Source organism: Arvicola amphibius, chromosome X (assembly GCF_903992535.2).
Source record: "Arvicola amphibius chromosome X, mArvAmp1.2, whole genome shotgun sequence".
NCBI classification, from domain to species: domain Eukaryota; kingdom Metazoa; phylum Chordata; class Mammalia; order Rodentia; family Cricetidae; genus Arvicola; species Arvicola amphibius.
In genome coordinates, this window is record NC_052065.1 from 82,083,067 (window position 1) to 82,108,616 (window position 25,550).

General features: G+C 32.5%; 1 protein-coding gene across 1 annotated transcript in view; it reads left to right on the forward strand.

Annotated features, from left to right (window-relative positions):
* Diaph2 (diaphanous related formin 2) overlaps positions 1-25,550 on the forward strand; it is a 778,808-nt gene that overhangs the window by 230,669 nt on the left and 522,589 nt on the right. The window contains exons 11-17 of the mRNA XM_038316977.1: positions 493-611; positions 2,381-2,497; positions 6,233-6,351; positions 8,538-8,602; positions 11,362-11,466; positions 14,780-15,100; positions 15,896-16,010. Coding sequence (XP_038172905.1) covers positions 493-611; positions 2,381-2,497; positions 6,233-6,351; positions 8,538-8,602; positions 11,362-11,466; positions 14,780-15,100; positions 15,896-16,010 — 961 coding nt within the window. The remainder of the gene's footprint in view (positions 1-492; positions 612-2,380; positions 2,498-6,232; positions 6,352-8,537; positions 8,603-11,361; positions 11,467-14,779; positions 15,101-15,895; positions 16,011-25,550) is intronic.

A 25,550-nucleotide genomic window follows, 5' to 3' on the forward strand; every position in this document is an offset into this window, starting at 1 on the left:
AATTTTCCAGGCCATACTTGGGACTGTTGTGCTTGAATATATCCTTGCCTTTGCTTTACATTAACTTAGTTCATCTACATTTGCTTCATTTTCTTGGTGCCAGAGGCACTTGTGAATGTTCTAAATGCATGATTTCTTTTGTGATTTCTGATGAGTTTGTTTAGTCCAAATGAGTGCATTGAATTTAGGTTGTTAGCAATTGTGGGTTTTTTTTGTTATTGTCTTTGTTATTGTTCCAGAAGTGATTATCAATATTTTAACGTAAATCGTCAAAACTTAGGGCCTGGAAAGAAAATGTAAATATTGGTATGATGTTCATTCATTTTAAAACAAAATTTTAGCTACATTTACTTTCTTTTAGGAAATCAAAGCCCTGGGTCAATATTTGAAATTGCATCTGTGAACAAATGAATAATTCTGTTTTGTCCCTGATTAACAAGTGTTCTATTTTTAAATTGTCATTCAGTTGCTGAATTTTATTTCTTATATTAGGGTCTTAAAGAAAAAGAGAATGATGAGCTTGATATTCAGTTGAGAGTGTTTGAAGAGAACAAAGAAGATGACCTAACTGAATTATCCCACCGTCTCAATGACATTCGAGCTGAAATGGAATATCCTTTGAAAAACAAAAAACTACTTTTATACCTCTGTTTAAAAGCAGGAATTGAGAATAATATTTTAATATTCTTAATAGAGTTCTTGTCTGTGAACAAAGTTTTAACTGCTTATTTGTATTAGTACTCAATCATGATGCTATCCTTGATATACATTCTTGCTGAGGAATTGCTGCTTTGCCTTGATGATGCACTCAGACTATTGAAATCTGCACAGTGACTCACTGTCTTAGGGATACACTGTGCTCAGTGGTTTTGAATAAACAAGAGCCTAAGGGTCTAAGGCAATATATCTTATCAATAAGAATAAGGAAAATTTCTTTGAGTTCTTATGTGACACTAGCTATGAGACATTCTGTATTCATTAAATGCTACTCCACTTAATAATACAGTTCTCTGGAAATGAATGTCTTATTTCTTATCAGATATTTATGTTTCTTAATGATAGCAAAATTGTTGGATAAGATAGTATCTGTCTCTAACTGTAAAAGTACTATAAAAGTACCTACATCAAATACAATGCATATAATCTTCCTGTGCCAAGTATCTGATGTTAAATTGTTCGAATTTTTATATATATATATATATATATATATATATATATATATGATTGTCATAGTTCTGCTACTTGTTTCACACCCATTAAAATCCATACTTTTGGGTTCTATGAAGTAGGAAAACACTTAAGAAATCAAAGTAACCTCTGAGTTGTTCTTTTCTACCTGTTATCTTTCCTTATCTTTTTTCTTCCAGTATTCTAAACTGACTAGAACAATATTTCCCTCCTTGAAACTCCCTTAGTACTTTATTTGCCTTATGTTTTTTTTTTCTGTATGCTTCTCATCTCCTTTCACAAAAAGTATTGGATAAATTTAGATGCAATGAATAGAAAGGCTATTATCATAGGAAATAATTTCTACTTCAAAATTTGTAAAAGCAGTCAGCAGCAACATCACTACTATAAAACATTTTTATTTTTATCAATAAAGATACTTCGTTTATGTGATGTCCTTTGATTCATTCTCTAGACATTTAAGGTCTTTATGATACTTTAACCCAACACTCTCATGTGGGGTTTAATATATTGCATTGTCTATTTAATTCTACTGCCCATTTCATGTTGTTTCAAGATGTTGCATTGCATCTTGTCTCTTACTTTAATTTTATGTGGACTTTCAAGATCTTCAGTACATTTAATGTTAGTCCACTTTTGAAGTTTTTTTCTAGATTGTTAAGAGCATCTATTCCACTAGTTTTTATATCCTAAGAAAAAAGTATAATGTCTATGGAATTTTCAAAAGATAAAATATGAACAAAATAATTTTAGACTTATTTTATTTGTATATTTAAAATAAAACTAGTTTTATGATCTTTTGACAGCTGAATACTTGCCTGACATTTTTTATCTGAGAATAAAAATAGAATAGCAGGGGCTGTATTGGAACCATAGACAGATTAAGATAAAACATATTTCATCAATGGCATTGCTATTTGAATGGTCCTAGTTATTATATGAAGTTGACAATATAATGGATGACTGATTATTAAAGGTGTTGACACCCAAGCTGCCTTGAAATTTCCTTCAGATTTGTTTATCTAATTACAGGATTATTTTTTGCTATATATATTTAAATGCTATATCATGAAGTTGAATCCTTAGTAACAATAATGGGAAGCAAGTAGTGAATGTTTAATTTTAACCTGTTTTAGACATAAATGCAATATTCATCGAGAATCTTTGATGTTTTCCTTTACTCACTTTCTACTGATATGAATGAAGTCTACCATCTTCTCTATAATATGCTGAAAGACACTGCAGCTGAAAATTACTTATTATCCATTCTGCAGCACTTTCTGCTTATCAGAAATGACTATTATATAAGGTGAGGTTCATACCTGTGTTGACTGCTTGTATAATTTGAATTGAAATTTAAAAGAAAGGCAACAAGGTAGTGTGGCCGAGGAAATATATGTATTATATGTACATAAAATATAAGGGTTTTACTACTTTAGGCAACATTTAAAAAATAATTCAGTCATTGTAATAGGGCCAGCAAAGATAGCTGCCTGTAAGTATGGTACACACAAGCACCCGGAATATAAGTAGAAATTAACCTGTTATATATTATTGAGTCTGTAATAAATTTTGTTGCTTGATACTGATAACCCAGTGAAAACCTAGTTGAAAATGCTAGGATTTTTTTTAAATCTTCCTATCTTGACAAGTAACATTTTATTTTTTATAGTGTTTAGTTGTAGATGGAGCGGTGGAGGGCCGCTTTTTGCCATCTGGCTAGCTTTATCCGAAATAAGTACATGGAAACTGTATTTTTTAAAACATTGTCTGGTCCATTAGTTTTAGTCTCTTATTGGCTAATTTTTATATCTTGTTTTTACCCATATTTAGTAATCTGTGTAGCACCATGAGGTGCTGTCTTACCGGGAAGGATCTTAGTCTGCGTCCATCTCGGAGAGGAGAGCTATGGCATCCTCCTGAGGCGTCTGCCTGACTCTGCTTTCTTTCTACCACAATTTTGTTCTGTCTATTTTGCCTACCTATTTTTTTGTCCTATTAAAGGGCTAAGACAATTTCTTTATTAACCAATGAAAGTAACACATAGACAGATGACCCTCCTCCATCATTTCCTCTTTTTCTGTTTAAACAAAAAATGAAAGGCTTTAACTTTAACATAGTAAAATTACATATAACAAAACAGTTATCAAGCAAGAATTATAGTTACAATATTTAGATCTATTTTATCTTTTATCATAACTAAGGAAAACTGTAACTATAACTAATCATTTTTTAACTCCATCAAAGAGTCCAGAAGTATATAATACTGCCTAAGTAAACAAGAAGTAAGCAACTTCCAAAACTCTAGAAATGACAGAGACATCTCGCTGCCTGGACAGTCACCCAAAGTTCCTCTGTACTGTTGGGGCATCCATCTTTAGACTTCAGGCCCATAGTATCTAGCAGACATTTCCATGAAGCAGGAAATTTTAAAGACAGTTTAGTCACTTTTTGTTGTGTCCTGTAGAATGTCTCATAGACTCTTTCATAAATCAGGAACCCCAAAATACCATTTCACCTTTAGTCAAGTTCAGCAGTCCTGTCTCTGTGGATTCTTTGTGTCCAGTTTATGCAACAGTCCAGGCAAGAGCAATTTCTTGCCCAAATGGCTAATCAGCTCTATAAGGAGCCTCTTCAATGCCCATCTTCTTCTTGAAGTAGATTGTGCTGCCAGGAGCAGACATGTCTCATTGTCATGACAAGCCCTAAGTTATTAAAACATTAAAATATCATATTCTGTAGTCTTTGAAATATATGAAGAATGCTTATCTAATTGAAATATATTTTTACATATTTAGAAAATCTAGTTAACATGACTATAAGTTTGACTATTATTGATGATTTTCTAATTATGCATTATATTTTTAAATGAACTACACAATCATAATACCTTAATCAAGAGCAGAAATACATATACATATAACAAAATTGACCTTAAATTTAAATCACTAAAGCAAAATCCATATCAATGCAAATTAAATGTACAATCTTTTAAGATAGGATATTATTGTACATATTTTAGTTTTATCCAATGAAACTATTTTTAAAATAAGTGAATATGACGATAACCTATAGAGTTAAGTTTTAGAAAAATGACAAGGTGTATCTGAACCTGGAAACCTATATAACAAGGTTTCTATGTGACTGAAATTATTTATAGGTTCATGACCATGGTTTAATATTAATGACAGTTCAAGTTCCTCTTAGTTTCCTTACACTTTTATATGTATGTAATTGTGGCATACTAGGTTCTTTGAATTCTCAAAACTGTCTTAATATTAGATAAAGAAAGCATCCAAGAACGTTAGTTGTAATAGCAACAAAAATTGATAGTTCTAAATTAGCAGATAGAGGTATTTTTCTCTTTAGGCTACTCTAGTAATTGGATCGGTATCTTGGTTCTGAGGAGACAGAAACATGTTGAAATTACTAATGTATGCTCTTTAGAAACCACTATAAATAATAATATGTAATATGGAGTACAGTGGTCATGATTATTCAGTTACCTGGAATCATGAGTTGGCAGAAGTATCTATTTTTCAATAAATGTTAACAAATGATAAACAATTCCCACGTGACATCCTTTCAAAAACTTGCATGTTCGTGTGCTGTATCAGTAGGTTTTCTCTCTGTGTGTTTGTACATTGCTTGCGTAATTCTATTCCTGTGACAACAGACAGAGGCCAGAGGTCAAATTGGTTCTTATTCTTTGTCTCTCTCGGCCAAAAATGTCTCTCTCACTGAAGCTGGAGGACTGCTGTTAAGTTCCTGTGGTCCTTCAACACACCCGGCAATTCTGGGGTTACAGATGTACATCACCATGCCTGCTTTTTCACTTAGGTTCTGTGCTTTTGAACTCGGGTCCTCATTCTTGCACAGTAGTGGTTTTATCCACTGACTGAGCTGTTTCCACAGCCCATACCATCCTTTCATCTTAAGTGGAGTTCTGTGACACTTGCTTTCATTCCATATGTTGACTTGTGAGCATGCCCTCAAATAAAGAGTTGTGTTTTTTCTTGGTTATCTAGTTGTGGTTCAGCACATTGAGGTTGAGAATTACTACTAATCATCCCCAGATCTAATGAGTTATAAAACTCCTTGCCATGCAATATATATTTTTTTTCATTCTTAATTCTAGGAACAAGCACATGATTAAACACAGAGAAGAGTAATTAGAATCTGTTTTTCTCTCATTTGGGGGTTTTAGAAGGTATACAATCTAAATTTAGTAGTGTTTATATCATATTTTTTCTGAAGTAATACTTTTCTGTACTGCTGTTGAATTTATTAACCCATGACAATTTGTCTTCCACAAATTTTAATACAAAATGTCCCTTATTTTTATTTTTCCGGTCAGTGGTCATTTTTAAGACCAGAATTACCCTGGGAGATTACAGAAAAATGATGTGTTTTAAAACCTTTGACACATCAGACAAATTGCAGCTGTAGCCATGCATATTAAGTGTATATGGTTTTATAAAATAGATGTTTTTAGAAAGATGTTGCATGCATAGCGTCTTTGCATTTATCTGTAACAGAAATGACTCAGCCCAGTTTTGTAAACTAGTATGATTGTCCTGAGTAAATGCTCTGCACTGAATTCAAGATATTGCTTTCCATCTAATGCCAAGAAATTTGTCTTTTATTGAAAATGAGATCTTGTGTCTGTCTCCAGCCATTTCTGTGCTCATAGATATAGGAATAAGGGGGTTATTCATTTTCATAAACTTTAGAAACAATGCCTTAAATAAATAGAGTTGATCAGTATTTTGGAACACAAGCATGAATCTCTGCAAACTAGAATATTAAGTCAGTACATATTTTCAGTCGATTACATCACACTTCATTTGGTCCCCTAATATTCAGACCATCTTTAATCCTTGACTATATTTTCTCTAAAGGAGAGTAAATATTAATGGAATCATTTTCTTAGTGGTGCAAGAAAAAAACTGAGTTATTTTAGCATTCTCAATCCCTTTGTAAGAGCATTGATTGATGCAAATAGAAAAGTATTCTCAAATATTTTCTCCCCCTTTTTTTACAGGCCACAGTATTATAAAATAATTGAGGAGTGTGTTTCACAAATAGTGCTGCACTGCAGTGGTATGGACCCGGACTTCAAGTACAGGCAAAGATTAGACATTGATTTGACTCACCTGATAGGTATGGATTATACTCTTAACTGCCATTCATGGTTCACACCTTCTGTATACTGAGCACTTTTAAAGGGTAGGTCTCTCAGTGAACTTCTATTAAAATCTGGAAAATCATTGCTGCTATGGCTAGTCAACTGTTATAACTTTTAGTTTTGAGGATTATAAGAATTCGACTTATAAGTTCGGATATATCTTTTAGATAAATTTCAGTACTACTGTGTCAGTTGACAATCAGTTGTAATAATACCCCAAATCCATGGTTTTTTAAATAGGAGTATGTCTTGCTTTTGAGAAGCATGAATCTAGTATACTTTAATTCAGTTCATCTTCACAGAAAGATTGTGAGAATTGTGTGTGTAGTAGAGTCTCAGTATTATAGACATGTTGCTACTGGCTCTCAGATTTTAAAAAAGAAATGTCATGATAAGGAAATTACCTTATATACTTAAAGAATGCCAGGTAGAATTACTTTTGTTAACAGTCTGATCAGTGACAATCAGCTTCCTTTTTGCAATATGCTATTTTTTATCACTCTGTAGTAGGGATTTCTATTTATAAGCTAATCAAAACTACCATTGCCTAGGTTGAAGCATGAAGTTATTTTTAATGAAAAAAAATTGTTGAATACCATCTATATAATTTTTTCACTCCATTACAGAGGATAGATTCACAAAGAAGTCAGACATTGAGCATTATTTCTCATATATTATTTTCCATTTATAAAGGTAATCCATACTGTAGGCAATTGGAGATTCATGTAAATGACCAACATCAATTACATTAAGACCACTCCCTTTTCGATGTGCATGTGTATCTCTGTCAATGTCTTTGAGCTGAATTTTCATAGAACATTGTGAAGGTTTGACCGTGTTTATGTTCAAATTGGGACTGTGTTACTACATGCCATATTATGATCGATCATTGGTGCGGGACAATTCTGTTTTCTGTCAGTTGTGTTTTCTGGGTGCCATTCCTAACATGAGGGCCTGGTTTTTGGGGTTTCTGTCCTGCCCATACATGCAGGCAAAACACCCATATAACTAAAATAATTTCTAAAAATCTATAAAATCTATTTTTATATATTTAAGTGGAAAAAATACTTAAATTTTAATATGCAAGCTAATAAGTATATATAACTAGTAAATATACTTATTTAAAGTATGTATATTTATTCTTAAAAATATAAATTAATAAATATATACATGTATTAATACTTGTGTACTTAAAACCATCATTGTATTCAAAATCATAAACTCTGTATTACTCCTGAAAGTTTCTGCTATATTCTCCTTCTTCCACATTACTCTACTTATATACTGAGTGGTCAATAAAAATAGACACATACTCTAATCTGTCTTATACTGACTTTTATTTAGCTTAATTATTCTCTCCAGTTTCATTTTTTAAAATCTTATGTAAGTAGTGTCATGTAGCACATATTCTCTCTGTCTGTCTCCTTTCATTAAGCATAATAATTTTGAGATTATCCATGTTATAGTTCATATTCCTTTCTATTGTGAAGTAATATTCATATATGAATATAACACAATTTTTATTTCTTGGTGTCCAGTTGAGTTCTTTCCAGTATTTGCCTATTGTAATAAAGCTGTTACGTATCATTTATAAAATTGTACAATTCAGACATGTTTCATTTTTCTACAGAGAAATATTTGGGTAAAACACAAAGATATAACATGAGACTAAAGAGGATTTTCTATTATACTTATTAATTAGACTTTAATGATTTTGAATTTTCTTCCCTTTGTACAACATACATTTTGTTCGGATCAGAATTCAAGTAAAAGAGTTTACTGGAAAATCTGAATTGGTGAATGTTACTACTACTTCCTCCCCCAGCATTTTGAGTTTTCATTATCTTGAACATGGGTTCTTTGCCTCCACTCTCTATATAATAGTGTGCAATTTTGGAAAGAATTCTATAGTGGTAAAATTGGAATTATAATTAACAATTATCATTGCAGGGAAAATTTCATCAAAGATATTTATGGATGCTGATGTTTTTGCTTTAATACTTAAGAAAGAAAATATGGTATTAATATGTGCATTATAGTATAGATTAGTTTCCTTTTAATGACAATTCATGTTAGAATTTCAGAATCATATACTGTCAGGCATAAGTAGCTGGATATTGCATCTCATATGTTTCTAATCAACTTTGCTTCATCTGAATAGATGCTTGTGTAAACAAGGCAAAAGTTGAAGAAAGTGAACAAAAAGCAATGGAATTTTCAAAGAAGGTAAGACTGACAAAATAGTAGTCTTGATTTTTAAATTGATAATTTAACCATAACAAATAATCACTTAACCATAAGCACATTTGTTTCTTTATTTGACACTTCATATCTTATTCTTTCAATTATGTACTACTAGAATCACACTTTGTATAGTATTGATTTATTTCCTAATAAGATATGATATTTACCACTTCCTTCTCATCCACCTAATTCATTAGGAAAATAATAAAATAAAAAATATAAAAAACTAACCTTATTATACTTAATGATAAATGAAATAAAAATACCTAGCTGAAAGGGGACATAGTTAAAATCAAACAACCAAAACAAATTTCTTCATTGCAATTCTTTAGCATTCACTTATATCACACAGTTCCATAAAAAACTGGGAGAATTTTAGTTTCCTTTTAAAGCTACGCCTTTTGAACTCGTGATGAAATTTGGTAGTTAGAATGTTCTTCTCTCATGGGCAAGGTCCTAATTTTGATCCTCAACACGAAAAGCTTATTGGAACTGATAGAAGTCTAATGTTGAGATCTATTCTCTTTTTCTGTCACCTCATTTCTTTCTTTAGTCTTCTTGGAATTTTGTACTTGCCATTTATTAAATGATGTTGTTTCTTTGTTCTTTTTTTTTTTTACTTTTTGATGCTCATTTACTTTTATTTTTTTATTACAAATTCCCGCCACCTCCCCGCCTCCCATTTACCCCCTCCCCCCTCCACTCCCCCTCCCTCTCCTGTCCAAGGAGCAGTAAGGGTTCCCTGCACTGTGGGAAGTCCAAGTTCCTCCCTCCTCCATCCAGGTCCAGGAAGGTGAGCATCCAAACAGGCTAGGACCCCCCCCCCCCAAAGCCAGTATGCAGACTAGTAGGATCCAAATCCAGTGTCATTGTCCTTGGCTTCTCAGCAGCTCTCATTGTCCGCCATGTTCAGGGAGTCCAGTTTTATCCCATGCTTTTTCAGTCCCAGTCCAGCTGGCCTTGGTAAGCTCCGAATAGATCAGCCCCACCATCTCAGTGGATGGGAGCATCCCTGGCAGTCCAGACTTCCTTGCTCATTTTTTCCCTCCTTCTGCTCCTCATTTGGACCTTGGGAGCTCAGTCCGGTGCACCAATGTGTGGCTCTGTCTCTATCTCCATCCATCGCTTCCTGGAATTTGATATTTTTTCTTTATTCTTTGCTTATAAGTGGCTTTGAATAAGTAGGATCTTTATGATATTATAATTTCATTCATACATAAGATGGTCTTTTTCTTATTTGATGAAAGCCTACATACAATTTTATCAATGTTTAATATAATTATCCAATTATTAAGTGTTCTTCCTTCTCCCTGTCTACTCTCCTTCTTTCTTCTCTCCCTCCTTCACCTCATGTGTTTTTTGTAGTTTTGGGATTTAGTTATATTATAATAAATTTTTACCAGCCCCTTTAAGGTATTTTCAAGTAGACAGAGATGAATAAAAGTATAGCTAAGTGGTATTTCAGCATTTGATATAAACAACTGGCCCTGACATTTTTTTATCCAACCAGAATAACATTCTGTAATATCTAAAGGTCATGTTAAATATGGGATGAATATTTACTAACAGGGAATGTTCTGCTCTGTCAGTTCCTACTCTTTAAAGATAGTTCTGGATAGTAAGATACATCACTTTTATAAACAGAAATAACATTGTTGGGATAATCTTAGGACATATATTATGACTAAAGTTTACATTGACAATGCAAAGTAAATAACATGTTGTATAGTGGAACCTATACAACATTTTCTATAAATATGTAGCCCAGTTTATGTCTGCTTAGAGTAAGGACTGAGGTAAAAGCTAAAACATGATGCAGGAAATGTACATGTCCATTTAGAGAGCTGGTATTTTTAGTGCCCCATATTTTCACTTCTCACTCCCTCTTCTTTTTTTTCCCTCTCGTCCTTTTGTATCTGTGTAAGCAATTGTTCATTTATTTTGGTATGTGTCTGAGTGCATGTATGTGCGTGCGTGCATGTGTGTGTGTGTGTGTGTGTGTGTGTGTATGTATGCTGACATGTGTCTGCCCATGTGGAGAAATCAGAGGACAACCTACAGGACTCAGTTTTCTGCTTCCATCATATAGGGTTCATGGATCAAACTCAGGTTGTTATGCTTTTGTGCAAGCATCTCTGCCCTCTAAACTGTATTTCCTTTCCTTGTGTTCCTTCTGGAGGTGTTTAAAGAGTGTTTTTGTTAACCAGCTGATAGACAACAGAATTTCATTGTAATGTCAGATTTTTGTGAAGCTCTGCGTTTTGAAATCTAAGCAATGAAGATTATAACAGAAATAATCCCCCAGTCCATTTTATGTTTATGTGCATACTTCCAATCATCGTAAAAATGTAATAATTTTGAAGATTAAATATGATTAAGAGTTTTTAAATGCATTCCATATTTTTATATTCTACTTTCTAATTAAGCTTAAAGAAATGGGACAAATAATCAATAAAGAATATTAATTCTACAATTGAATTTTCTTTAACAATAAACTTTCCATACATGTGAACAGAGACTTCACAGTCCACTCATTTTTTTCCATTACTTTTTTGTACAAAGAGAATTTTCCCTGTGTGAATGCTTAGTTTTTGGGAGAATAATCAAGAACTTTATGTCTCTGAGTGATCTGTGAATTCAGCCAAGAAAAAAAACATGCGTCATATTTACTATATATTGTTGTTTAAATCTTTCTCAAATATGTATTAGTAACTGCACATTTATGATGATGGTCATTACAGTTCGATGAAGAATTTACAGCTCGTCAGGAAGCTCAAGCGGAGCTTCAGAAAAGAGATGAAAAAATCAAAGAACTGGAAACAGAAATACAGCAGCTTAGAGCCCAGGTAATGAAACAAAATGGAGACTTTGGTCACAATGAATTTGGAGGTAGAAAGTTATCTCATTAGTCAGAAGGAAAAATGTGATGGGAAACAGACATTTTGGTTGTTGTTAAAAGTTTCTCATTTTAGTTGAAATAAGTATAGATTTGATTTTTCCAGGACAGTAAATCATTTTAATGTTTGGAAATAAATAAGGCTTCATTTGCTCAAACTGCCCTGAATATTTTTAACAGAATACATTACCCAAGCCAAACTGTTTATGACATGAAATTTTCATGATGATTTGTAAAATTGTGTGCATAGTATTTTCTTTCAAAAAGAATATAGAAATGCTCATGAATTTTAATTATCCAAAAAGACTTCTTGAAATCTTTAAATCTAGACTACCTTCAATTCAAAACCTATATATACATTTTATTTTTCTTGACATTCCCTTGCACAAAAAGTTCATAATAATATGTCTAAACTTTAAAATTAACTATATTCTTAGCACATTTTGTGGTTTAAATGAATAACATGAAATTGAAGAAGATGCCTTTAAATAGATAATGTGCAGTAGGTGGTCGACTGATATGTCTATCCCCAACAGTATACTGAGAAATTATTTCCAAAGTCACTGGGAAGCTCGAAAACCTTATGGTTCCCACCCCAGCCCAAATTTGTTTCTTCTTTCAGTATTGTCCTACTTCCCTTTCCATATGTCTGAGAACTTGATTTCTCTGATTTTCTCATTCCCCAATTGTGAGATATCTCTGTCTTCTCTCTGCCCTTGGCATTTTTCTCTGCTTTGTTTTTCCTAGCATAAATGTCTCACTCAGTTTCATATGTTCATATATCACCTTTTAGTAGGTGTCAAAACTTTTGAATCTATCTTCCATTTCCAGCTGTCCCCCTAGGCATGTCTTTTGTATTGAACTCAAACTCAATATTTTTGATTTTTCCCTTTCTTTAAACCAGCTTAGTCTCCATTTTGACATGTTTTAAAATTTATCACTTTCTTTAATACTGAAGTTTGATTTATTTCTTGCCCTGTTTCTGATAAAGATAGTTCTTCTTTTATTTAAATTATTCCAGTGATTTTTTTTCTCCTCTTCATTAAAACCCCAGTCCCTTCACGTCTTGCTGAATTACTATAGTTGTTCACTAATTTTCCTTCCTGTCTATAGTCTTTTCCTCCTCAAGTTCATCCTTTTATGTCAATTAATCCTCACAAAACATTGTCCTAATTATTATAACTGAAGGATGTATTGTGTACAGTGGACGCCTGTTGTATCTGGGATTAATCAAAATCTCCTTACCAGAAATATTAAAAGCCTTCTGGCCTAGGCTGCCTCATACTTACTCCATTTGCAGCTTCCACTCTGACTGCTCTCCTAGCTAAAACAACCTTTCTTGCTGTGAAATTTTCCTTCCTTTCATCAGCTCTCTAATGCACTGACTCCATACTTTTCATTCTGCCAACATTTGCACACATTACTTAGAGATATTTTAATGATTTTTCACAAAGAAAATATTCCATAGTTCACTAAATTGAATAAACACGAAATTCTCAGAGATTTGCAAGACATGTTAGCATATTAAATACATTGAAGAAGCCTCTCTAATCTTGTGCCCATCCCTGACTCATTTGACCACAGTAGCTTCTGTTGGTTTCATTTTTACTTTTGAGACAGGGTCTCATTTTGTATCCCTGGTGAGGGTGGTGCTCTTTGTGCAGTCCAGACTGGCACTGAACTCACAAAAAGCCATCTGCATCTGCTTCCCAAGTGCTGGGATTAAAGGTGTCTGCCACCATTCCTGACTGACTACAGTCCGTCTGTGATTGTTTTCTGCTTGTTCCAAAAGCTATCTCTTGCTAGCATTCATCTACTCATAGATGCTGGTGAATTCCCCAGCCCCCTTTCTTTCCTTCTTGTGCTATTATATTGTTTTTCTTTTGAGTCTCACTCTGACTACACGGCCCAGGCTAGTCTGAAACTTTCTATATAGTCTAGATTGTGCCAACATGCCCTGGTCAACTGTCTCAGCTACATTAATACATTATATCTCAGTTTTATTATTTAACTTTTAATTATTCAATGAGGGAAAAGTAGCTAATATGTTTTGATACGGAAAGGCTACAAACTTGGAGAATACATATTTACTTGAGTTAAAATTCTATACATTTGTTCACTTTTTCAGGTACATTCACATGGTGGGCAACACTCTCCCAAAACTATACCTCCAACCTTAATTAGTTTAAGGAATTTGTGGTTGTGGTGTTCAAATAGATTATATATAATAGAGGAAAAAATTCCATTGGTGTTTAAAATGTTCATTGAATAATTGTTTTTCTTATTTGCATTAATTTTAATTTTTATAATTAATTTCCATAAATTTTAAAAATTTTCTGTCTTTCAGTGAAAAGATAAAACACAGAAATTTACCTTTCAAATATTTAAAAACATAAATTATCCAAAATTCTATTTGGAATAAATAACAAATTTTCTGAAATTGAATTTTTCTAATAATTTAATTAGTCTTACAAGAGTAAAAATCAGGCGTTTACAGGTCTGTATATTTCCTCATGACTTCAGTAAAGGATTTCATTCCAGGAGAGGCAGCCATTTTAAGTATACAAAGATGTTTTTATATATCTATATATGATTCTATACAAACATGAATACTTATAAATAAAATTTGATCAAAAGTAGTGAATGCTATATAGAACATATTTCCACAATTACATCTAACTATAAATTAAACCTTTTAATATTTTATATATAATATTTTATATATAATAATGTTACTTAAATTTTTTTATCCAAATTGCATTTAATTGTTTCTTTTTTTCTGAAAGACGCTTCAAATTTTAACTGGGACAATAAAATATTCCAAGAAGAAATTTTATATTAACAAAGATAAAAGTTCTTCTTGATTAAAAAAAACATTATACCATGAAACTTCAATTAATGAATTTTAATATTTTGAGTTCAAAAAGGTCTGTTAAGTGCTACTAGTTTCTTTGAAATATTTTCATGTTCGGTTGGGAAAGGGAACCATTGTGATTAGTAAGTAATGTTTTAAAGTTTATTTGATCTTTGAATATAATATGGAATTCAGTGTTATCTATCTTTTATTAACTGCCAGCCGTGAACAAGCTTGAAGTTACTTTCTGACAGCTCATTGTCTGGAGTATGTATTTATAGGTTCTGATAAAGTATATAATCAGGTAAATTAAGAAAGGTATAAATAGTCTTAATCCCTGAACACCCAACAGGTGTGTATAATTTGTGTTATATGTTCCTATAAGCATTTCAACTTATTTCGGTTTTAGGGAGCTCCATCTGCGATGCCAGGCCCACCTCCACCACCTCCACTGCCAGGTGCTGGAACATGCCCACCACCTCCTCCTCCACCACCACCACCACCACCTCCACTTCCTGGAGTAGCTCCTCCTCCTCCACCACCCTTACCTGGTATACCTGGTATTCCACCACCACCACCACCTCCCCCTTTGCTTGGAGGACCTCCTCCACCACCACCGCCTGGAGGAATTCTTCCTCCCCTACCAGGAGCAATTGAGCTACCATATGGAATGAAGCAGAAAAAAGTATATAGGCCAGAAGTATCCATGAAACGAATCAACTGGTCCAAGGTAAGACTTGAGGGACCCTTGTACTTTTTCCATGACTGGCAATGTGTGATAAATGCATTGTTGTGAGTCACCATCAAATGCTGTTTAAGATTGTGATTACTGGCATTATTCCTTTCGTCTGTGGGCTTAACAAATTATATTCATCTTTCAATGTATGACCTAGATAACTGGGAGCTTACCAACAGCTTTGAAATTATGGTACAGAAAAAGGAAAACTAAATTGAAAAACCTATAAAATGTATAATGAAATGAAATTAATTTCATACCTTTTATCACTGTAAATATTAAGGATTGTCACATTCTTAATATCATTTCCTCTTAAGATTCTGTTGTCTTTGATATTTTTGGCCTTAGAGAATAATAAGTATTTTCATTCTAAACTTTGATAAAAGTGTCATAAAACTGCAGGGATGGAGGGCTCAAACAAACAGGTGGACAAAAGGGTTTAGGGATGTGGGAGTGGGAGTAATATACATAATGTACATGTATTAAAATTTCACAATAAAATCAAGTACTTGGTATATCAAATATTTCAAAAAAAACTAGGAACAAGGATAATGTATGCAATTATTTTGAGGGTCTTTTTAGTCTACACTTTCAAATGTATTTTATTATATTACCCATTGCTTTTGTATAGCTTTACTTTACAGTGGCAGAATTGTGTTTCTCTGAATATTTATGAATGTAATTTTGTATACTTGAAATAAATTTAGTGGATTATAAACAAAGGAAAGTCAATTTTAAAAAAATTAAATAGTAACTACATGAAAACATGTCCTTGTTATTTTGTCTTAGATTGAGCCTAAAGAATTATCTGAAAACTGTTTCTGGATAAAAGTAAAAGAAGAAAAGTTTGAGAATCCAGACCTATTTGCAAAATTGGCCTTGACATTTGCTTCCCAGATAAAAGGTACCTTTTATTTTTACATATTTTTAATTCCTGTTTCTCATGTATTGGAATTCATTTCTCTGCTAAAATGTTCCAAGGATGTGTGAATGTTTTGTTTTCTCACAGTAAGTAGGGTCAAACATAAATATATTCATGTACTAGGTACATTTTACTCTGTAGTCACAGGAAAATGTTCTCATTTGAATTTTGTTTTGCATGAATACTATTATTTAACTTAAACTATAGACTTTATCTTTATTTTTAATAAGTGTGCTATACCTCATAAAACTGATTTAAGATGTATCACAAAATTACATCATGGAATACTAATGCCTCTGAACTATATGGATGATATTGGAGTAATTCTATATATATCATTTATCTACATCATTTTCTAAGAATCCTCATAGTTTTTCTTATGAGCATATGTTCTGAATTAATATCCAAATTGGATCCTCAGCAAATATGATTGTGATGGTGGATTTGATAAATGCATATCTTTTAATGATTATACCCTTTGCATTTTAAATGCAATTCAGTAGTATGTAAGTCTCACAATTAGTCATTGTGGTCAAAATGGAGATTTCATATTTTATCTGAACGTATTGATTTTTGTAGCTTGGTTAAATATAGACATTATACTAGTAAATCAGTTATTACAACTAATAAATGAAAATCTTCTATCCTTTCTTTAAGATGAGTGCTTTTTTGTTCAAGATGAGTGTTTGTCATCTGATTTGTTACTTTGTCAATTTGGAGTAGTATGGAGGAGAGAGTTATAGAAAGATAGAGAGAAAGAGTAAGAAAAGTGAGAGAGAGAGAGAGAGAGAGAGAGAGAGAGAGAGAGAGAGAGAGAGAGAGAGAGAGGAAAGAGAGGAAAGGATGGGGGAGACTGATCTGTGATGATTAGAGTGTTCTGAATATCTTTGATATTGAAAAAAGTGTTAGTAGTTTTACTTTTTTCTTATTTGCTAGAGTTATCTTCACATTTAAAATTTCTCCAATGAGTTTACCTATTACTATTTATCATAATTGTCTTTAGTACTAAATATTCATGTTTTTAACTAAGTACCCAAGTACTTAGTTTGTTTTGAGAAAACAAAAAAATGATGGCAGGAAGCAGAAATATAGATTACTCTTCCATTCTAGACTCAGTCCACTGGTGAAGAGAACATTATTACTGATTTTTTTACATTATGATCTAGACTAGCTATATGTTGAGAAACATTTTAAAAACATTTTCCATTGTTATTCCTTCCTATCTTCAGTATTGTACATTGATATCATTCTGTATTTGTCAACTGTGCTCTTTTTATATATTGTATATAATTATGTGTTGTGAGTCTGTGTTTGTACATTTAACCATTCCCCTGGCATCAGACACTTTGTTTTTCTGCTACAAAAATGAAGTAGCAAATGTGTTTTTGTGTGTGCTTTTGTGTGGGATGGGCTGTAGTACAAATTAGAGAAGTGTATTATACAATTAATAATTTGAAATATATCACAAATCTGCCTTCAATTATTTATCAGTTTAAAGTGTTGCCAAGAATGCATATGAATTCATGTTGAGCATCCCTAATCAAAGTCAACAGTGTTGCAGAATCTGGAACTTTGACCACCAGTAATATACAATATTATACAAGAAACCCCATATCTTATGCCATGAGATTGGTTGTTGTGAAAACAAAGACAGACTAACAAGAGTGTAGAGGGAAGAGAAAGAGGAAGAAGACAGGTACTATCAGGGAAATGACCAATGTGCATTATATAATTGTACGAAATGTCTAGAAACTCAGTAAGATATAGAAGGAATATTTCCCAAATAAAAACAGAGATGCAGTAATAAGTAGTGGATGGAACTATCTTTAGGCCATATATATATATATATATATATATATATATATATATATATATGGAACATAAGCAAATTTCTTGTTTAGACTCATATTCTGTTCTCAAGATGTCTTATTTCATACAAGTAAATATTCTGCAATCTGAAAACAAAATCCAAAAGCTGAAACACTTCTGATATTAAGTATTTTGGATAATTGGATACTCAATCTGTGTCTTTTTCTCTAAAACTTTTTCCTATATTTCAGGTAAAAATGTTAAATGTTTAGGAATAATTTTTTTTATTTTGTTCAAGTAGTGAAAAAGAACATTCTCTGTAGTCTAGGCTACTCTGCAGCCCAAGATGGTCTTAGATAATGGTAATCATTTTTCAGCCTCCACAGTGGTAGAATTTCAGACATGAGATACCATAGTTGGTTACTTTTCTGTTTGGCATGATGTCAAACAGCTTTTTTTTTCTGTTAACAGGCAGTTTTTAACTTCTTTTCTGTGATTTCTTTCCTTGCTCTGATTTTCTCACTCTGTTAAACATTTGCTGTTTTTCTTGGTGATATGTTTGTGTTGAATCCTATACCAAACAGATTTTATAAATTGCAGTTACCCTACTCCATACAAATGATTAAGTAAGCCTGAATTCTTAATTTTTGAAATGAAGAAAGTAAGATTAGAGACAGAAGGATAAATCGTAAGGGATGTTGGGATGTATGTTCAGCATTGCGTGTATTAATTTGTTAAAGTGAACCCATTACTATAGTGAGCATTGCAAAAGTGCAACCTACTTGAAAAAGGGTATTGAAACTGAGTCGCATCTACTTTCATCATTTGTAATACATACCAATTCCACTGACTGAATTACCTCATCTGTAGTGTGAACAGACTAATGATTAACTAGGTAGGAAAATGAGATCAGGTTATATACATTTAAGTAGCTGACATACTCACTGTTGGTATCTAATCTAACACAATAAATGTTCATTTGTTTTTCTTTTGATTATCTGATGTTGAGTAAGTTTGTGCTGTGTTTTAGTTACTGACAATTACTACACAAGTTTGATTGGAAAGAGAATTTCCTTTTCTTCATTGTGGTGTTCACTAGAGCTAATCAGTTACAAAAGAAGGAATTCCTAATGCTCCTGCCAAAACCTAATCAAACCATAGTGAAACCAAACCAAATTATTCAAATCATGTACTCACTGCTCTGAATGCTGCCTCTCCATTCCCCTCAAATTTAATTCTTCAAATTTCTGTGTGGTATTACTCCTATTTTCCTAATTTTGTGGTATTTGTGGCTATCGTGATGTTTAAGTACATAGAAGGAAAGTGGAACCCTTTAGTATTCCTGTTTTCTTTCTGAAGGGACATTTCAGGATCAGTGACATATCAGAGAACATCCTGTGTGTGTATGCAGTAGACCAAACAAGTTTCAGTGACACAACTCATGCTTTAATTAACACTCTTAAGAATTGATTCTCTCCCTGTAGCAGCTGAAGTTCTGACACTCACAGTGCCTAGATTCATGATTTGGTCAATAGATGGCAGGCTTAGTAAGAAATCAGCAGGAGGTTTTGGCGCCAGCAAACTTAAGCTGTCCTGCCCTGGCTCTTATAGCTTTAGGGCACCACTTTCTTCTCCATTCTGCTGCTCATTGCAGCTCAATCAGCACCATTCTGGAATAAGCCACCAAGCTCTTGTTTCTAAGACCTATTTCCAAGGCTGTTAGACTCAGTGTTCCAAAACCTTATGAGAACTACCCCCTACTGCAAGGCTGTGGGAGAGCTCATGTCTCCATTCTCACTAAATGCACTATAAAGCATTACTAGTCTATATTGTCAAGTGAATGTTTAAAAATTTAAAGTAGCTTAGACTTGCAAAATAGAAAGGAGCGTTCAAATGTACCAGTTTTAATACCTATAATATTTAGATTTGTAAATATTTAATGTGTGAAAAATCCATGAAATTATATGTTCTGTAAAAATTACTTATTCTTAGAGTTTTAGAGAAAATTATTTTTAACATTCCACTCCAAAGCAGTTTACTTCTGTTTTAGGGGTGGGTTTATCTCTCATTTCATTTGACTAGTTTGTAAAACATCTAGTATGTGCATGGAGAAGAACTGGTTAATGTATTCTTCCTGCACCAGGGAACTCATAATCTATTGACTAAGGTTGGAAGCTTTCCATATTTAGTCAAATTATAGTAAATGTTGGAATAGACTTTTTTATTTCAAAAACTGGGTAGCATAGCTAATTTATATTTATTTCAAAAACTGGGTAGCATAGCTAATTTATAGCTGGGAATCATGAAGAACCCAGAGGTGGTGGTATGAGCATTTGAGTAGTTTCAATAGAGAAAGATGCAAAGAGTCTTTTCGGGTAGAGAACAGCATTAGCAAAGTATGAAAAAATTATACGAGTGAAATTTAACCTAATTTATTTGAGCAATGAACTGCCCATGAATTTTGTAGTGCCCAGGGTCAGAAGAGATTCATATGAACAGCGAACTTTTTCATGCTAAGTATGGAAACAGAAACAGAAATCAGCAGGCTTGTTGTAGTTAGGCATTTGTTTCATTTGAGCATTCTCTGAATAAAACTTGAGTCTCTGTGACTGGTGGAAATTCAGCTGGTTATTACAAAAACTACATATACTAAATTAGGTTGAACTGGAAGTTTTGAGCCAGCTCCAAGCCTTTGGTCTCCTATTAACAGTAGGGAGAAGAGAAGCACATACTGTGCTGAAAGCACATGCAGCAGCTGCTGGTGTTGGAGTGAGGAGACTTTGGTGAGAAGTGCAGAGTTAAGAACATTGCTTTGCTCTTTTCATATGACTGTGAGCATAGCCACTGGCTGTAAGACTTCTCTCTGAACATTTGACCACCTCGAGAGAATCTGATAAAATACAGAAAGTACAAAATTAGTTTATAAAGACTTTTTGTTAGAATTGGATAGAAATTCTTAAGCTGTCTCCACTTTGCAATGTTAATAACTAATAGAATAGTTGAAATAAAAACTATGAAATGTTTATAACATTCCTTTTCCTAGAGGATGAGTTTTCTGGTGTCAGAGCCATTTTCATTCCTTGCATGTATTTTCAGTGGGAATCCTAATTCCTAACCCCTCTTCCCTATATTAGATATCAAACCATGAAGATTAACCCTAGGTTATTTTAGTGCATAGGTAAGTCATGATTATTTATAATTTTTATGGTGGATATTACTAATTGTGAATAAATATTGCTGGCCTTGGCAAGATACAATGATACCCTCAAAGAGTATGAATCTAGTTTTCAAATTCCGTGCTTTACTTATTATGAGAGTTATGTTCTTATAAGCAATCATAATGCCATGATGCAAAATGTAGCTCAACATGTTGTCTATTTTAGTGAAATATAAACATATACATGTCCATATGTGTTTATATGAACAGAGAAGAACAGCTGCAGAAGACCCTGTAGTCTTTTATAATACACATTATATCTGTAACAATTGCAATTTGCATGTTTTCTACTTATGTTTTAGTCATTTAGATGATATTTCGAAACATAACCATGCAGGCTATAATGATAGCATTATTTTGCCTTTAAAACCACAGTAATTATACATAATAATAATATTATGTAAGAATTAAAGTAATGATAGGTAATATTAACTAAAATTGAAATAATAATAAAATGTGTAGCTTATAACTGCTAATTCTAATTAGAATTTCTAGGGTTCTCTAGAGGCTTTAGGAAGAACAAGGATAGTGCATGCTTGGAACTTGTAAGCATTTTCTTTGGTTTTAATGTTGCTTGAGGTAATATAAGAAATAAACATAAGAGGTTAATAAAATTTAGCTTCTTCAATAATATATTTCTAAACTGTAGTTTAGGTTTAATAATAACTGAAAATGAGGTGTTATAAATATTTCAAGTGCAGATAAATTTCACTTTGCAATACTTAAAATATCAGACATAGTTTTGAGATTTCGGGAGAACACAGTTTGATGATGAATATAAAATCAGTTTTCTTCTAAAAGATATTTTAATGTGTGTTTCTCAGATTTAACATCAGCTGTCTGACTCTGAAAATATCAAATGTTGCTTGATTGCTTAGCACAGTATTCTATATTAGGTGAAGTAATGAAAAGACAAAAGAATGTCAAAATCCAATTTATATCCATTTTTATAATTCAGAAGCTTTTGCGGTTGTCTTAACAATAATGTCAGACTCTGTTTGTGCATGCTTTGTACAATAGTGTTAATGTGCCCAGAGGGAAATAGTGTCCCAAAAAATGATTTGTCATCTTAGTGACATATGTTTCTCCGAGTTTCAGAGATGGGAAATTCTATATCCAGTACTGGATGTTGTATAGGATGCCTTCACATGTGTTCTTCTATTGTGGAAATACCTAGGCTTATTTCTGGGGTATCTCACCAGGAGCTGTATTCCTAATATCATCTCCTGAGGCTTAGGTTTTTTTTTCTCATCTTTTTATTCAAGATTTCCATCTCCTCCCCTCCTCCTCCCCCTTCCCTCCCCTCCCTTCCACCCATACCCCCACTCCACCCCTCTCCAAAGACAAAGAGCCATCAGGGTTCCCTTCACTATGTTCAGTCCATGGACCTCCCAGCTCCCCGTAAGTCCAGGAAGTGAGCTTAGGTTTTAAATATTAATTTTAGGAGAACATTTGCAATATTAACATTCAGTCTCTTTTAATAGCTATGTTTAATTCCATTATTTTGTTGTATATTCTTTCTTTAGTTTTCTGTAAATTGATTTTCTTTGTCACCTTACCACATATAACATATTATTAACATATTAATAATTTCAATTTAGGATGACCTACTAACTTATTTTTTATACTGGCATTTTCTATCATCAGATTATCATTTCATTATATAAAAGAGGTAATTAGAAATTTTAGAGAAAGAGATACAAAAATAAGCAAATTTAGAGAGATGTTGAGATAAACAATCTTCTGCTTTCTAAGCAAGGCGGTTTGAAAATGGCCGTCTTTACAGGTTATAATAGCCATTGTCATATGTCTCTAATTAGTAGCATCACTATAGTGACTACCAGTTTAGGAATAGCATGACAATGTTATCTGAGATATCTTAAAAACTACAATTTGTTGAACCCATATTCTATTCAGTCTTCATTTCATCTCTAGATAATTTATGATTTTTTTTATAGGAGTATGTCTCGATTTCATAGGTAGTAAGTGACAAAAATGTGATTTTGAGCCAAGGTTTATTTTTAATGACTTCCCTATATGTAGCAATGGGTTTTAATGACTTTTATGCCCTTAGTAATTTGTGCATTTTGTTGCATGGTTTAGCAGAGCTCTTTTTTCACACAGTTAATGATGTAGTACCGCATATATTGTATTATCTTGTGAAATGTGTCATTCCTATTACCCAAGCACTAAAGACAGTTCTCCAGAGCTAGAACCAGAGGATGCAAGGTGTAAATTATTCTCTGAAGAAAATAAAGTTATTTCTTTTCTATGATGAAGGTTTCTTTTTTCCTTTTGTCATTATCTCTGTGCAATGTGTCACTGAGAAGACAATGTGATGATTTGGGGTCTGCTACATATTTATTTATTTGTAATTGAAGAAAAATATACTTTTATGGCATTTTTCTCTCGTAATGGTTTATTAATGTACAGTGGATACATGTATAAAGTAATGAAATAAATTTTTCATTAGGAACTTTTGTAGCTCGTTTCATAACATCATAGATGCTTTGTACTAATATATTTGCGTTTTGACATATGACCTGGAGAGGCTATCTGTCTTTGGTTTTTACTTCTAAACATTGTGTAGACTAAGCACAATATCAGGGTGTTATTTGTTTATTTGTTTTTGGTTGTTTTTACAAGACAGGGTTTCACTGTGTAACAAACAGCTTTGGCTGTTGTGGAACTCACTCTGAAGAACAGGCTGGCTCCAAACCCACAGAGATCTGCTTACCTCTGCCTCCCAAGTACTAGGCTCAAAGGCCTGTGACACCACTCCCAGGCTAAGGTGTTGTTCTCATAACATCTGAAAATAAAAAAAACAATTATGTCATTTTGAATCATGATTATCGCTAAATTTGTTTTATCAAATATAAATTATATTACAAATTATGTTTTAACAGCTATATGCAAAGCTTCAAAATATTATGGTTTGTTTCAACTATATATTATGCCAATATCAGACTGTATCTTGAATAAGAAGTAGGAGCAAGCAGTTTTTGTGTTACGCAAAGTATATTTAAGTTAGATAAATTCAACTTTGCTGAAATATTGAATATACCTAATACCTTTAGTCAGCCTTTTTGGTAAGTGTAAATTTAATTCTTCCTATTTAATTGATTTTTATTGAGCTCTACATTTTTCTCTGCTCCACTTAATTCTTCCTTTTTAATAGGTTAGTCATGAACATGTGAGCATAACAGTTTTCTAGTAATCTTAAATATTTCACATTAGTATTTTAACATTAATATCATTACATTAAATACTTTTTAATGTCTTATAAGGAAAGTGTGGTGTTATTAATTTATTATAATTCACCTCAGATGTTGTATAAGAAATAATAGATCTAATACAAAATTGCAACTTTAAAAAACTTCTTTAGAGTTATAGGAGACCTCTCTACTTTACATAGACGTATCATGCTGAAGTTATTTTTATCTTTCCAATTATCATTATTAGGGTACCAATTTGCATATCACAGATTATCCCTGCAATTAACAAATTAGCAAAACCCACCTTTAGAGGTTGAGATGTGACTTTGTGATGAAATGCTTGCTTAGCATGCAAGAGATCCTAGATATATCATCAGGACTGAAAAAAGAAAAGAAGAAAAAAGTATCTCATCATTTATTTCTCAGAGTATCAGGAATCCAGTCAAATCTTGAGCTGCAGGACAACCCACATGTGCTATGATATTTCTTTCCTTGCTGAGCCTCAGTTCACTTTGCTGCCTCCTTTGTTGTTCTCGTTGTGTTCTAATGCATAGAACATTTTATTGATTCTTTATTGTCTTCGTAAGGACCATAAATTACCATATCATGAACCTGTAGACAATTTACTTTTTAGCTCTCTGTAGTTACTAGTATAGAAATTGTTATAAGAAGCTCTAGCTTTTTGTGAACTTATTTTCATTACTTTTTCATATTGCCTGTAACTTTTTATGCATCACATTTATTAGAATACAGTCTTTACAATATGTCATTATCTTGTGTCCTGCATTATATGCCTAATTCTTTTAGTCAGTCAGAAATTTGTTTGCTCTTTGTTTGCTCTAGTTTTCTTAGACTATATAAGACTGTTAAGTGAATACACAAATGAATTACAGTTATGTGTATATTTTGATTTATTATACCAAAGCCAATATCAGAAAGTAGCTCACATAATATAGACAATGTGTCTTTATTATTATTATTACAGACACATGCACACATACATGTACTTATTTATATCTTGAAATCCTCATACTCAATCACTAGTAAAAGGCTCTATTTTCATATATATTTACATGTATATAATCAAATGTGTTTCTTTAAAATCCTTATTACTATTATTCAGAATCCTTTTCATTGACTAAACACTAGAAAGCTGCTTAAAGCCTTGCTGGTTCCAGTTGTTTTTAATGTTAATTTGCAAGTTAATATTACCATGAGTTAATATTTTACTTCCTTGTAGACTTTTAATTTTACCTTTTATCTATTTTTTGTATTTGTATG